This window comes from Pelophylax lessonae (genome assembly GCF_965119305.1).
Source record: "Pelophylax lessonae genome assembly, chromosome: 4".
In the NCBI taxonomy this organism is placed as follows: domain Eukaryota; kingdom Metazoa; phylum Chordata; class Amphibia; order Anura; family Ranidae; genus Pelophylax; species Pelophylax lessonae.
The window spans coordinates 637,970,310-637,986,718 of record NC_138771.1 but is presented as its reverse complement, the minus strand read 5'-3'; the positions used below and the strand labels follow the sequence as shown (position 1 = coordinate 637,986,718).

Here is a 16,409-nt window from a genome sequence, read left to right as displayed (position 1 = left end):
CTTATGTTGCCCCGTGCCTGAAAATGCTTCAACAGTGGCGAGTGACGGCGGAGGAAATTAAGTTTCTTCCTAGGATGGCCCTGGAAAGGAGGGTTGTTGAATCTGCCTTTAGTGAGCCACTAGCCTTCATGGACTGCTCAGGCCCTGATATGAGGGAGGGTCTGCATTTGATTAATCTAGAGAGAATCCCTTTAGAGTTTCGGGATTCGGCCTGGCTCTCGTTCCATGGCAGACTCTATGTGAAGGGCAGCTTGAAGCATCGCTCTACGGAGAACTGTGGTTATCCGAGAGTTGAGTGTGGCGGGGTAGAGGAGACGATGGATCATTTCTTGCTTCAGTGCCCCTTCAATACAGAAGTCTATAAGCGGGCGGGTGGGGCTCTGGGTATCCCTTTCCTTTCCCACTTGAGCTATGCGGAGTGGTCGTACTGGTCATGTGAGACGCATTGGGATTTTGATTTTGACACACCTTTTCTAGTTAGCTTAGTAGTCCATTACTTCACATGGAATGCACAGTGTCAGTTTTCCACTCGGGGAAAAAGTCCTTCCTGTCAAGGTGGTGGTGCACAACATTCTGGGTGAGGTTGGGAAGATTCGGGGTCTTGAGAAGGACAGGTGGAGGCTGGGAGGAGGAGGAGGAATGGCAGATCCGCGTAGCTACTGTCTGTCAGTCTCTGGGTGTGCAGCTTTCTTTCTGTCCTTTCACATCCCCTAGAATTTTTATAAGATCAGATTTAAAAAAAAAGGCTGCATGCTTGGGTTAATTGTGTAATAAATTCTTAGCCTGAGGGTGTGTTTAGGTGGAGGTTAGGGCTTTGTTGTGCATAATAATAATAATAATAATAATAATAATAATAATAATAACATACATCTTGGTTTGTATATTTGGTTCTGTTTATGTTTTCTAGCAAAAAAGCTAGTTTGTTTTTTTATGCTGAAGTAAGCTACTTTTTGTTTGTTTATATATCATTTATTTATTCTGTATATATATAAAAATGTTTTTATTATGTTGTAGGTTTGTAAGATTTTTAATAAACAAACATGTACACTCCCACACTCATAAGCTGCAGCTGAGCTTACACTCTAATGCCTCACCACAGTTTCACACTATTATTATACGTAAATTGATATACTGTAGCTCTGACATATTCTGCAGTGTTGTACGGAGAGCACTGAACCAGTCACATACATCAATCCTTGCAGCAGAGCTTACAATAAAAAGCCCCCCCCCCCCCCCAGCCATGCATTATTATTATTACTATTATAGATTTATATAGCTCTGACATATACCGCAGTGCTGTACAGAGAACACCGAGCCAGTCACACCCGTCTCTGCACCAGAGGAGCTTACATTCTAAGTTCCCACTACAGTCACACACTATTACTATTATAACACATTTATATAGCTCTGACATATACCACAGTGGTGTACAGAGAACACTGAGCCAGTCTCATCAGTATCTGCACCAGAGGAGCTTACACTCTAATGTCCCCCCACAGTCACACACTATTAGTATTATGATACATTTATATAGCTCTGACTTATACCGCAGTGCTGTACAGAGAACACTGAGCCAGTCACACCAGTCTCTGCACCAGAGGAGCTTACACTCTAAGTTCCCCCTACAGTCACACACTATTACTATTGTAATACATTTATATAGCTCTGACATATACCACAGTGGTGTATAGAGAACACTGAGCCAGTCTCATCAGTCTCTGTACCAGAGGAGCTTACACTCTAATGTCCCCCCACAGTCACACACTATTATTATTATGATACATTTATATGGCTCTGACATATACCGCAGTGCTGTACACAGAACACTGAGCCAGTCACACCAGTCTCTGCACCAGAGGAGCTTACATTCTACTGTGTCCCCCACAGTCACACATTATTATTATTATGATACATTTATATAGCTCTGACATATACCACCAGGACTGCTGTTAGAAATCATGGGGCCCCTATAGCCTGTCTAACAGAGCCCCCCCCCCCCCACACACACACACACAATATATCAAGACAATATTTTCACTAAAAATACACTAAAATCATTATTAGCGGACACATTCATATCAGAGAACCTGTGTGAATTAGCCCTTTTTATTTGTTTTTTTTTACATTAAAAAAAAATCATCATTATTTAAAAAATGGCAAAATTTTTTGCAACTATTTTATTTTACTTTTTTTTTTATTATTTATTGCAATGTTTAATTATTATTATTTTTTTTACAATTTTTTTTTTTTTTACAGGACAAGGAAGCCTGAGCCAATCACATCAGTCTCTGTACCAGAGGAGCTTACACTCTTAGTGTCTACCACAGTCACACACTATTATTATTATTATACATTTATATAGCTCTGACATATACCGGAGTGCTGTACAGAGAACACTGAGCCAGTCACATCAGTCTCTGTACCAGAGGAGCTTACATTCTATTGTGTCCCCCCGCAGTCACACACTATTATTATACATTTATATAGCTCTGACATATACTGCAGTGCTGTACAGAGAACACTGAGCCAGTCTCATCAGTCTCTGTACCAGAGGAGCTTACACTCTATTGTGCCTCCCACAGTCACACACTATTATTATTATTATACACTTATATAGCTCTGACATATACCGCAGTGCTGTACAGAGAACACTAAGCCAGTCACATCAGTCTCTGCACCAGAAGAGCTTACACTCTATTGTGCCTCCCACAGTCACACACTATTATTATTATACATTTATATAGCTCTGACATATACCGCAGTGCTGTACAGAGAACACTAAGCCAGTCACATCAGTCTCTGCACCAGAAGAGCTTACACTCTAATGTCCCACCACAGTCACACACTAATATACATATTTATAGCTCTGACATATTTTCCGTAGTGCTGTACAGAGAATTCTGCCAGTCTGTGCCTTGAATCAAATAATGTTACCTTATAGCACCTCTTTCTTTGATATCTACTTTATATCCTAATTTATAATTAAAAAAATTTTTTTTTCCTAAACCTTTCATGCATTCATCTATTTTTTTTAATAACATTTATATGCAACATTTATTAATGCAATAATTCTGTAAAACACTGGGCAAACTGTTGGCGCTATATAAATCCTGTATAATAATAATAATAATAATAATAGATGCAAAAAAAAAACAAAAAAACAAAACAAAGGATGCTTCTGTGGCTTTTGATGCATACAATGTTTAATTATTAATGAAATGCTTATATAAGAACAGATACGTGAACTGCACATTGTACAATCTGGATGCCGGGGGGGGGGGGGGGCATCTGCCCATCTACTGCTTGGAAGACTACATTTCCCAGCGTGCCCCAGGGCAGGAAGGAAGAGCTGTGGGTTTAGCATCAGCTGCTGCTGTCTGTAGTGCTTGTGTCGTCTTAAAGGCAGCTGCATCCTGCAGCCTTGTCTTTTTATAGGGCCGGTGGGGGGGAAGGGGAGGTGGAAGCTTGCCAGCGATATATGATGCCTGGCTTCTGAACCCGTGGCTAATTAATCTATAAAAAGGGAGACTACGGAGATTAGTATCACGCCGCTGTGCAGGTGGCTACGGGAATGAAAACACGCCGGCATCATCCGGAGCTCGTCACCCAACTGCTCGATTTAAATCTTCTGGATCCACCATTCCCTCTAATCCTGAATCCTCTTTCTCTTTCCTTTCGTTAACAAAAGAGAAAAATCTGCAGGCTGGAGCTTCGATCAAGCAACCCACAAATTCTCAAACCGTAGACCGCCGGTGGCGTCCTTTCTTTTCACAGGCAGGTGTCCGCACTCTGGATGTGAGCTGTAAATTAACATTGTGGTTGTAACACCTGATTCCTGAAAAATTAGGCTCCAACAATTACGACATGTGGCTTGGCCGGTTGGCAAGAACCGCTTCGAAAATTTGCATTGCTTGCAACACAAAAGGTTATCCCACTACGTAGAAGTCTTATTTAGGATTCCCCATTTGTAAATGGACTCTAGCTACTCTTGCAGGGCCAAGGAATATTCACGGACGGTTGCAAGCCCCATGGGCCTCACGCTTCCGAAGAGGTAGACCTTTGAAAATTTTGGCAAATTTTTTGTCCATCGTTTCTTATTTGTTAACTGCAGGCTTTAGGTGCTCAAAAAGTTTTCAGTCATTGTTTGTGGAAGATTGGTCAAGCTAGGATGGAACGCCAACGGGCCGAGATGCTGATCAAGATTGCTCGAGTTCGCCTCCAGTGCGGAAGGACGGAAGATGCACTGAATTACCTCTACCAGGCCCAGGTCCTCTACCCGACTCGTACAGCAGCCGGGCTCATACAAGCCATACAAGGTGGTTGGTTTGAAGCAGAGCGGCCTTTCTGTGAGCCAACCCACAGCCATTTTAGCAGCTCCTGGCAAAACACCAACCATTGCGAGGGTTGCGGCAGCTGCGGCAGGCCCGCATTCCACCAGCATGATGATGAAGAAGAAGAGGAAGATGAGGATGAGGAGGAAGAAGATGATGAGGAGGATGAAGAAGAGCAGGAAGAAAAGGTTACCCAAGGGTTTGCTGACAACGACAACTACTACAGCGTGCTTGGAGTCAGAAAAGACGCCAGCGAGGATGTACTGAGGAAGGCCTATAGGAAGCTGGCGTTACGGTACCACCCCGACAAAAACAGCTCTCCAGGAGCCACAGAGGCCTTCAAGGTGAATGGGGCGGTGGGATACAAAAGATGTTTGAGTACCTGGTAATGGGTCTTTTAGGTCCTTATGATGTTAGTAGTTTTATTGCCACTAGATCAGTGATGATGAACCTTGGCACCCCAGATGTTTTGGAACTACATTTCCCATGATGCTTACCTACACTGCAGAGTGCATCAGCATCATGGGAAATGTAGTTCCAAAACATCTGGAGTGTCAAGGTTCGCCATCACTGCACTAGATGAAGCTGATGCCTATATCAAATACTGATTTACTTGGATCGTCAGCTCCATCCAGTGGTCATAATGCAGTCTTTTTCTGATTCGCTTTATTCTATATGACCCCTTTCACATTGGCTTCCCGATCAGCTACGCCTGTCCGTTTTTCAGGCGGACCTGATCAGAAGCTCCAATCACCTCTATGGGGCAGTGGATGTCAGTGGTGACATGTCCGCTGACACCCGCTGCAATGAGATCCGATCCTATCCTTGAAATCCAGAGGGATGGTAACCCTATTTTCCTATCCCTCTGGCAAATTGGATTGGATCGGATTAGGTGGAAACGGACAGGCGGTTCGTTTTCATCCGATCTCCCCATAGAGGTGAGCGGGGCTCTGACAGGTCCATCTTTGCACAATGAGCGGAGACGGACCTGTCATCCGCCTGCTCAGTGGGGATCAGCGGGTCGATTCCCCTCTAAGCAAAGTGGAGTCCGCTGGGTGGAACACCCGTGTGAAAGGACTAGGGCTGCAACTAACGATTAATTTGTCTGTCGACTAATCTATTGATTATTTTTACGATTAGCCGACTAATCTAACGATTATTTTTATTTTATTTTTTTGCTTAATTGAGTGTTTTTTTTGATTAGCTAATTAATCCTGTAATTAATACAGACCCCTCAGTAAGCCCCCCTCTCAGTACAGACCCTCTGTAAGCCCCCCCTCCCAGTACAGACCCCTCAGTAAGCCCCCCTCCCAGTACAGACCCCTCAGTAAGCCCCCTTCCAGCACAGACCCCTCAGTAAGCCCCCTCCCAGTACAGACCCCTCAGTAAGCCCCCTCCCAGTACAGACCCCACAGTAAGCCCTCCCACCTAGTACAGACCACTTAGTAAGCCCCCTCCCAGTACAGACCCCTCAGTAAGCCCTCCCACCTAGTACAGACCCCCTCAACAAGCCCTCCCACCTAGTACAGACCACTTAGTAAGCCCCCCTCCCAGTGTAGACCCCTCAGTAAGCCCTCCCACCTAGTAGAGACCACTTAGTAAGCCCCCCTCCCAGTGTAGACCCCTCAGTAACCCCCCCTCCCAGTGTAGACCCCTCAGTAACCCCCCTCCCAGTACAGACCCCTCAGTAAGCCCCCCTTCCCAGTACAGACCCCTCGGTAAGCCCCCCCTCCCAGTACAGACCCCTCAGTAAGCCCCCTCCCAGTACAGACCCCTCAGTAAGCCCCCCCTCCTAGTACAGACCCCTCAGTAAGCCTCCCCTCCCAGTACAGATCCCTCAGTAAGCCCCCTCCCAGTACAGACCCCTCAGTAAGCCCTCCCACCTAGTACAGACCCCTCAGTAAGTCCCCTCCCAGTACAGACTCCTCAGTAAGTCCCCTCCCAGTACAGACCCCTCAGTAAGCCCCCCTCCCAGTACAGACCCCTCAGTAAGCCCCCCTCCCAGTACAGACCCCTCAGTAAGCCCTTCCACCTAGTACAGACCCCTCAGTAAGCCCTCCCAGCTAGTACAGACCACTTAGTAAGCCCCCCTCCCAGTGTAGACCCCTCAGTAAGCCCTCCCACCTAGTACAAACCCCTCTGTAAGCCCTCCCACCTAGTACAGACCACTTAGTAAGCCCCCCTCCCAGTGTAGACCCCTCAGGCTCACCTGCGATCACATGATGCTGCTGGAGTAGGAGGGATCATCGGCGTTGGCGGCAGTCTACAGCCACAGAGAATCAGCTCAGTTGATGCGCAGGCGCAGCCGCCCCGGGACGTCATGCCGCTCACAGCGGCTGACGTAGAAGAGCCGGACACTCTGGACTGGAGCGCAGCGGGGGCCGGGGGCGGGGCAGTGCAGCCTGCAGCGGCCCCAATCAATGCAGCGGCCCGGCCGGCAATGCAAGCAGGGGGCGTGTGACGTCACGCGTGACGCGTCGACGTCTTTCACGCACGTCGACGAGTCGTTGCAGCCTTAGAAAGGACCCTATGAATGAAAAAAATTTGACCTGCAGGGAAAACGGCCTAATAACATTTGCCTCCATTTGCATAAAAGGAAAAGTTTGTGCAGTTTCATAGGACAAATAGCCCTGTGAATTTTTTTTACAAATACACCCCTTATTATGCATGTACTGTACCTAACCACTTCTGGACAGGAAGGATTTTCCCCCCTAATGACCAGGCCATTTTTTGCGATTTGGCACTGCGTTACTTTAACAGACAATAGCATGACCGTGCGACGCTGTACCTAAATAAAAAAAGATGTCCTTTTTTCCCCCACAAATAGAGCTTTCTTTTGGTGGTATTTGATCACCTGTGCAATTTTTTTGTTTTGTTTTGTTTTTTTTTTTGTTTTTTGCGCTATAAACAAAAAAAGAGCAACATTCCTGAAAAAAAAAAAAAACAATTAGGCCAATTTGTTTTCTGGTACATATTTTTGGTAAAAAAAATCCCAGTCAGCATATTTTGATTGGTTTGCGCAAACGTTATCGTGTCTACAAAGTAGGGGAAAGATTTATGTCATTTTTAGTTATTTTGTTACTAGTAATGGCGGCAATCAGGGTTTTTTTGCAGGACTGAGAAATTGCAGTGGACAGATCAGACCCCTAACTGACATTTTTGACACTTTTGGGGGGACCAGTGACATTACTACAGTAATCAGTGCTAAAAATATGCACTGCTACTGTAATAATGACACTGGCAGGGAAGGGGTTAACCCAGGGGTGATCAAAGGGTTAAATGTGAGCCTAGGGGAGTGATTCTAACTGTGGGGGGGATGGGCTTGTGAAATGAACATAGAGACATGTGTTCCTAAATAGGAGGATAACAGCCGCTCTGTGTTCATTTCAGAGAGAACAATGGTCAGCTGTGTTTACAACATCCGACCGCCCTTCTCTCTCAGCAGGGAGGTATCACTGGTGCCTGGCGGAAATCGGTGCCTCCGGTCCCATGGATCGGCATGCCTGCTCGCCCCCAGGAGTGCTTCCCGCGAACCGCCGTACAGGTACGGCGATTCGCACAGCCGAGCCAGCCTGCTGCAGTCGGCAAGTGGTTAGCATAAAAAATTCACCGATCAGCCATAACTTTTTGACCACCCACCTAATATTGAATAACCCCCTTGTTGCTGCCAAAACAACCCTGACCCATAAAGGCATGGACTCCACTAGACCTCTGAAGGTTTGCTGTGGTTTCTGGCACCAAGACATCAGTAGCAGATCCTTTAAGTCCTGCAAGTTGTGAGGTTTGTCCTCCATGGATCAGACTTGTTTTTCCAGCACATCCCACAGATGCTCGATTGGATTGAGAACTGGAGAATATGGAGGCCAAGTCAACACCTCAAACTCGTGTTCCTCAAACCATTTATGAACCATTTTTGCAGTGTGGTAGGGCGCAGGGTGAAAGAGGCTACTACTATCAGGTAATACAGTTTCCGTGAAGGATAGTACTTGGTCACCAACAATGTTTAGGTAGGTGGTGCGTGTCAAAGTAACACCCACATGAATGGCAGAAGCCAATGTTTCTCAGTAGACCATTGCCCAAAGCATCACATTTCTTCTGCTGGCTTGCATTCTGCCCATACTGCATCCTGGTGCCATCTCTTCATCAGATAAGTGACGCACACACACCACATGATGTGAATGAAAACATGATCCATCAGACCAGGCCACCTTCTTCCATTGCTCTGTGGTCCATTTCTGATGCTCACACGGGCGCTTTTTTACTGTACACATGGGTCAGCATGGGCCCCCTGACCAGCCTGCGGCTACGCAGCCCCATACACAACAAACTATGATGTACGGATTGACCGATATCGTTTTTTCATTGCCGATACTATATTTTGGTCATCGCGTATCGGTATCGGCCGATATGGGCCGATATTTTCATACATTTTTTTTTACATTTTTTTTTTACTTGAAAGGTACTATTGTGGAGGGATCTGGGGGTCTAAAACACCCCAAACCCCTCCTCTGCACTTAAAAATATTCAAAACGCCAAGTTTGGCCGTTTTGAATGCTGTCCTTTTTTTTAATCTGGCGCCGAGTACCCGGAAGGGATGTCATGACATCACTTCCGGTTTTTTGCATGGAGACCCGATCAGAGCCGAATGCGGCTTTTATCGGGTCTTCGGCGGCCGTGCAGGCTGGTTGCCAGGGTCTCCCGGTGGGACGGGAGACCCGGGTGGGCTGCGGAAGGCCGCGGGAGGGGAGGGACGTCCCCTCTCGTTCCTTGTAATGACAGCCAAACGGCTTCTCAGCCACATCAGTTGTCATTACAAGACAGCCAACCATCGGCTATGGACGCCGGTACCGGGTGATGACTCTAGCTGCAGGCATAACTCCGGTACAGCACTTTCCGAAATATCAGTAATATCGGCCACCTCGGTGGCCGATTCTGATATATCGGGGAAAGTGCATATCGGCCCTCAATATATCGGCTTTGCCGATAATCAGTCGATCTCTACTATGATGCCCATTTTTTCTGCATCAACTTCGAGAACAACATGTTTACTTGCTGCCTAACATATCCCACTAACTTTCAGATGCCATTGTAACAAGATATTCAGTGTTATTCACTTAACCTGTCAGTGGTCATAAAATTATGGCTGATCGGTGTGTGTTTATATGATAACAGGTCCACTTATAGGCTCCGTTCACACTGGCAGGGCCACTGAAATGGGGGGGGGGGGTGCCACCAGTCCCCCCCTAGGGGGCCCAGGCACACTGGGTGGCCCCAACAGCATTGGGAATTAGTGCGTGCGGTTGGACAGAAGGGCAATTACAGAAGGTAGCCCTGTGTGGCTCTCTGCAGCAGCAGAAAGCCAATTTCTCCCACTTCTGCCAGCTTTCAGCTGCTGCAGGGTGAGACATTTGGAGCGGCTTGCATTGATTTCTATTAAAGCAGTCGTTTGCAAGCCACGCTGTATGGGACAGCTTCAGAGTCGGGTGACTTTGAAGCCGCCCCAGTGTGAACCGAGCCTAAGAGTTATAAAAAAAAAAAAAAACAACTACGGGTCTCTGTTATTCTATACTGTAACCACTTATATTTGCTGTTGAGTCAGGGTTTTACAGCCCCCAATCCCTACCGCCTTTAGCTGCAGAGCCGAGCTAAGGTGTACACATGCCGCAGCAGAAATTAAACCCCCTGTTGCTTTTGGTGGGTGCTACCATCTGCCAATCAAGTAAATGGGGTCACTCTGCAAACACATACTTCTGCAGGGTCCAAGGCAGATAATGAGAAAGCAACCCAACCCTGCCTGCTTTAACCCCTTGTTTGCTGTACAAGGTTGCAGGGTCCTTGCAGAGTGGCCTCATTTTATTTTTTATTTTAGGTACTTATATAGCGCTGTCAATTTACACCGCGCTTTTACATATGCATTGTACATTCACATCAGTCCCTGCTCTGAAGGAGCTTACAATCTAATGTCCCTAACTCACATTCATACATACACATACTAGGGCCAATTTATACCGGATCCCATTAACTTACCAACCAGTGGCGGCTGGTGCTCCATCAGTCGGGGGGGGGGGTGCTGCGGGCAGCAGACGGACCCCCCCCCCATCACTCCAGCCTGCACCACCATATACCCCACCTGTGCTCTGCGCCCTAAGCCCACCCTTTTTTGAAGCCTATTAGAGCCTCTGGCTCGAATCACGTGCTTAAAAAAAGTAAAAAAATCCCACTTTGGAATCCATGCATCTGGCATGCAGATTAGGGGGCCGGATGCATTGATGGGGGGGACGGCGACCCTAATGGATGGGCCACCACCATGTCTTTGGAGTGTGTGGGAAGAAACCCATGCAGGCACATGGAGAACATGCAAACTCCAGGCAGGCAGTGTCATGGTTGGTATTTGAACCAGCGACCCTTTTACTGCTAGGCGAAAGTGCTAACCACTACACCATTGTGCCGCCTCATTCACTTGACTGGGTCATGCTTGGTAGGTGCTACACCCACCAATCATGGCAGGGGGTATAACTCCTGCTGCAGCTGTGACATGTGTACACCCCTGGCCACTCAAACTAAAGGGGGTGCAGTTGGGACAGAGGTTATAAAAACACATTTTAACTATCGGGTTTTACCACTCTCCGTGTTTCAAATGTAAATGAACCCTTACTGTTCTGAGCCCCCTATAAGGCTGATTTCATACTCATGTGCTGCATGTTACCTGCATCTGTGACTTTCCTAGGTTAGCTGCGTTTTTGCATAGACTTCTATTATACCCTACCCTGCAGGTGTGGTGCACTTTGTGAAAGCACCAAAACTCCTGCATTCAAAAAGTGCAGCAAACCCATAGGCTATAATAGGAGTTTTTGGCTAAGCGCCGCGAACCTGCAGGATATAATAGCAGTCTATGGCTAAGCGTAGCAAACCCACAGGATATAATAGAAGTCTATGGCTAAGCGCAGCAATCCCACAGGACATAATAGAAGTCTATGGCTAAGCGCAGCAAACCCACAGGATATAATAGAAGTCTATGGCTAAGCGCAGCAATCCCCCAGGATATAATTGGAGTCTATAGCTAAGCGCAGCAATCCCGCAGGATATAATAGAAGTCTATGGCTAAGCGCAGCAATCCCACAGGATATAATAGAAGTTTATGGCTAAGAGCAGCAATCCCGCAGGATATAATAGAAGTCTATGGCTAAGCGCAGCAATCCCACAGGATATAATAGAAGTTTATGGCTAAGTGCAGCAAACCCACAGGATATAATAGAAGTCTATGGCTAAGCGCAGCAAACCCACAGGATATAATAGAAGTCTATGGCTAAGCGCAGCAATCCCACAGGATATAATAGAAGTCTATGGCTAAGCGCAGCAATCCCGCAGGATATAATAGCAGTCTATGGCTAAGCGCAGCAATCCCACAGACTATAATAGAAGTCTATGGCTAAGCGCAGCAATCCCACAGGATATAATAGCAGTCTATGGCTAAGCGCAGCAAACCCGCAGGATATAATAGAAGTCTAAGGCTAAGCGCAGCAATCCCACAGGATATAATAGAAGTTTATGGCTAAGCGCAGCAATCCCACAGGATATAATAGAAGTCTATGGCTAAGCGCAGCAATCCCACAGGATATAATAGAAGTCTATAGCTAAGCGCAGCAAACCCACAGGATATAATAGAAGTCTATGGCTAAGCGCAGCAAACCCGCAGGATATAATAGAAGTTTATGGCTAAGCGCAGCAAACCCGCAGGATATAATAGAAGTCTATGGCTAAGAGCAGCAATCCCGCAGGATATAATAGGAGTCTATGGCTAAGCGCAGAAATCCCACAGGATATAATAGAAGTCTATGGCTAAGCGCAGCAATCCCACAGGATATAATAGAAGTCTATGGCTAAGCGCAGCAAACCCGCAGGATATAATAGGTGTCTATGGCTAAGCGCAAAAAACCCACAGGAAAGCTGCAGGTACACATCACTGCAAATGCGGTGTGGGGAAACCGCAGAACATCAGTGTGTAAGCAGCTCCATACTATTATGCCTGGTGTATTGCATCACACTGACCTGAAGATCTCCTCTTTCCTGCTGCTAGCACCACTCTGGAGACCGCTATCCGGGATAAGAGGTGGAGTGCAGTTGCTATTACTCAGCATGGGACAGGAGCCGGCACTACAGAGGAGCCATAGGGCTCTTGCTCCCTACTACAGCTCCAACTTTACAATTAGTCCCTCTGCATTGCACTTATGATGCTCTGGGATGGTGGGTCAGCAAGCCCAGACCGCGATCTACCAGTCACCTGGCCAGAGCTACTGGTAGAGCACGATCCACAGGTTCCTGACCCCCAGGTTAGACATTCTGTGAAGATTGCTATCTGTGTCCCCAGTGGGGAGATTCGCCCTCTCTGTTCTGGAGAAAATTATGGTATAATGGAACTGCGACCACACTTTGTCTGCTGGCTTCCGTCAGTATACCGCCTCCTTCAGCCTTGAACATAGATATTAAACAATCCAGCTGCCCCCATACAAAGCTATCCGACAACTTAGCTTGTATAAGTTTTGGAACCTTCTCCTTTATTGAACATTCTCACACAGTTTATATAGAGCATGGGCACCCCCCTTCTGATCAAATTACCCCATCAGGTAAGGGGTTGCCTGATTACATTATCATATGCAGATGATTTGTATACAGAAATAGAATTAACCTGAACTAATTATCTAGCCATCTGGACAGAAACAATATGGGATTTCATTAACAATTAACAATGGGACAGACAGGCTTAACAGAATACACATCACACCTCGATACACAGACAATAGGGAGAGCCTGTCTCTGACATTGAAGTTCAATACACATTATCATAAGTGTAAACACAGAACCCATTTGAAGCAATCCAAACCATATTCTCAGTGTCCATTAGGTATCTGTCTTTCACTCCCAGTGACGGTGAGTACCGTCACAGATGGGAAATTCTATATTTTAGGATTGTTGCCAGAAGAGATGTAGTTAATCTTCCAATGGGGACACCTGTTCCAGTGCCAATTGTATTAGAGGAGAATTTCCCTCACTTCCTTGTGTATATTCAGAACAGGAAATTATGTTCCCCTTTGGATCACAGAGGGAAAGAAAAAAACTGACAAGTTGTTTAATCCTTCCCTGCTCCACCCAAACCTAAAAAATAGTTTGGGCTATACAATACATATACTTTAAATCTGACCTCCGGCCTTCCCTTCAGTCTTGCACAATTGTGCAGGCTCCTCTCATCTACTAAAAATATTTTACTTTAAATTTCACTGCACACTGAGCTTTTCAAAATGTGCAGCAAGTCATACAGAACCCTTCTAATTTCCTAGCTGCAGTAGGGTACAGCTAGAACCTCTGTCCGGGGGGGGGGGGGGGGGGAGAGCCGCATAACCCATAGCCTCTGGTTGGAAAATGTTCCTTGCCAGCCCCCTCCCTACTGGGCATGCACACTGTGGTCCTATTATTTCCTTTGCATTAGTTGTACTCATCAGAGCCCCTGGCCCTCCAGTGGAGTATGGCTCACCTATAGGTACAAATAGGGCCACAGCATGCATGCTCAGTAAAAAGAGCACCCAGGGCATTTTTCGAGCAAAGGTTGTGTAATACTAAGCAGGTTTCCGCAGTGGATATCACTGGAAAGAGGGAGAATATATATTTCTTTCAATCTTTCTAAAACTGAGCTTGTAATACTTACTTCCTTCTCCCCGATCCCCCCCCCCATGACTTTACCGTCAAGATCAACAGCACAACCACTGGTCCCTCCAAACAAGCCAAGGTGCTGGGTGTAATCCATGACTCTTACCTCTCCTTCAGCCCCCACATCCAATCACTGAATACATCTTGCCTGCCTTAACCCCCGAAACATTTCCAGAATTCACCCCTTCCTGACTAATGACACCACAAGACCACTCATTCACTCGTTAGTTATTTCCCGCCTCGACTACTGGAACTCCCTGCTCACTGACCTTCCTTTACACAGGCTAAAACCAGACTCATTTGCAGATATCACCTAAATTGTCCTCTCCGCTCCTCCCAAGACCTCCTGCTCTCTAGCTCCCTTATTACCTCCTCCCATGCTCACCTCCAGGACTTCTGCAGAGCCTCTCCCATCCTCTGGAACTCCCTGCTCCAGTATGACCTGTCAGCCCCTACCCTGTCCGCCTTTAGGCGATCCGTGAATACTCACTTATTCAGAGAAGCCTACCCCACCTCCACCTAAGAACTGTACTTAAGCCACCTTGTAGCTATTACCTTTTGTACCACCTCCCCCTCCCTTTTGATTGTAAGTTCAATGAGCAGGGCCCTCCTGTGCCTTCTGTATTGAACTGTATTATAATTGTACTGTCCCCTCCTCTACATTGTAAAGTGCTGCACAAACTGTTGGCACTATATAAATCCTGTATAATAACATTAATATGTATTTTATTAGGCAGGCTGAGCCCAGGGGGGGGTGGGGGCGTTTAGGTGTATGCATAGCCATTTTATAAGCTTTGGATAGAGAAGTGTTGAACCCAATATTAAGTAATGTTTGCTGTTTGTGTCCAGTTGGGGAGATATCCCTTCCCTTCCCTTCCTGTCTTGGAGATGCAACAGGTAGTGGAACAGAAATATCCCCAAAGCAAGGGGAATATTGTCCCCAGAACTTTTTCCCCCATTGGACCCCCCCTTGAGCTTATTGCAACTCTAAAATGTAGAATTTCATCTTAGATCACCAATATGGATAAATGGACCACCAGGATCACCAAAAGAAGGATGGACTGCTCCAGTAGGGATGCAGACTACTATACAATTTAGCAGGGGGGCCTAACCCATCCCCACTCTAACTAAAGGACCATTGTACTAAAGTTGTCCTTTGCAGTTTTTGAGACTTTAGTTATTGGGTTTACATCTATTTTAACAATCTTTCTTTAATGTGTTTTAGGTTATTGGGAAAGCATTTGCCGTTCTCAGTGATCCAGCTAAAAGGAAAGTTTATGATGAGTCACAGATCCGGGCACAAGCATCCCCAGAGGCAGACATGTCAACCAATGATGTCTTTGATATGTTCTTCAGGGGTCACTATTCAGCCCGAGCGGCCTATGCTTTTAATGGTCATCCAAGAGAGCAAAGGCGTGCAAGCAGAGAAGAAGATGGAAGGTGGCAGAGGTGGGCAGCTGGAGAGGACAGACAAGACATGCCAAGATGGCAAAAGGAGGATATGAGGCATAACACTGAACAGGAATGGAGATGGAGAGAAGAGGTGTATAACGAAGGGAGAAGACAATGGCAGTGGGAAAGAGATCAGAAACAAGATCCCGGACCGCCGAAATGGCAGAAGGAAACCAAGCGAGAACCAGGCAGGCCAAAAACTCAGCAAGAAAGGAGGCAAGAGGCTGGAAGGACTAGCCCAAAGTGGTGGGAAAAGAAAGGCCAAGACATCCGAAAATCAAGGTGGCGAGAAGAAATGGAGAAACAAAATCTCAGACGTCCAAGGAGGCCAGAGGAAGAAGAAGAAAATGCTCAGCCCAAAAATGCATACTCTGCTTTTATCCAGGTCCTCCCAGTGCTTATTCTTGTGGTGGTCTCCGTAGTGGCTCAGTTGACAGCCACCACTCCAGCGTACAGTCTCCATCCTAGACCCTCTTCTGGCTTGACCATCTCCAGGGAGACCAGCAGCCGCGGAGTCCCGTACTATGTGGGGCAAAATTTCCTCACGCGTTATCGAGGTCCGGCTTTAGCAGAGCTAGAGAGGGCTGTGGAGAAGGAGTACGCAGAACAAGTCCAGGCCGGATGTTGGAGAGAGAAACAACAGAGATCCGATCTCGCCAATCTGGCTCGGCTCTATAGGGACGAGAGACTAAGAGAAAAGGCAGACACTTTCAAGATGGAGAACTGTCGGAAGTTGTCAGACCTCATAGGTATACGCAGAGGTGGCTGAGGTGGCACAGTGAAATTCAAATGAGTCCCATCTATTTCATCTTCATGAGATCTTAGAATGATGACCAGTTACAACATTTAGAAATAACTGTACTTAACCTTTCTACTACTCGTTAATATTATCGCTAATGACTTTTTGCAAACACTGGAGCCTCT

General features: G+C 46.5%; 1 protein-coding gene across 1 annotated transcript; it reads left to right on the top strand.

Annotated features, from left to right (window-relative positions):
- Positions 1-3,344: 3,344 nt before the first annotated feature.
- Positions 3,345-16,254, top strand: LOC309553455 (dnaJ homolog subfamily C member 18-like; the record flags this gene model as incomplete). Its single annotated transcript, XM_082254664.1, has 2 exons — positions 3,345-4,675; positions 15,259-16,254. The coding sequence occupies exons 1-2, from the start codon at positions 4,169-4,171 to the stop codon at positions 16,252-16,254; spliced, it is 1,503 nt and encodes a 500-aa protein (XP_082110790.1). The 5' UTR covers positions 3,345-4,168.
- Positions 16,255-16,409: the final 155 nt, after the last annotated feature.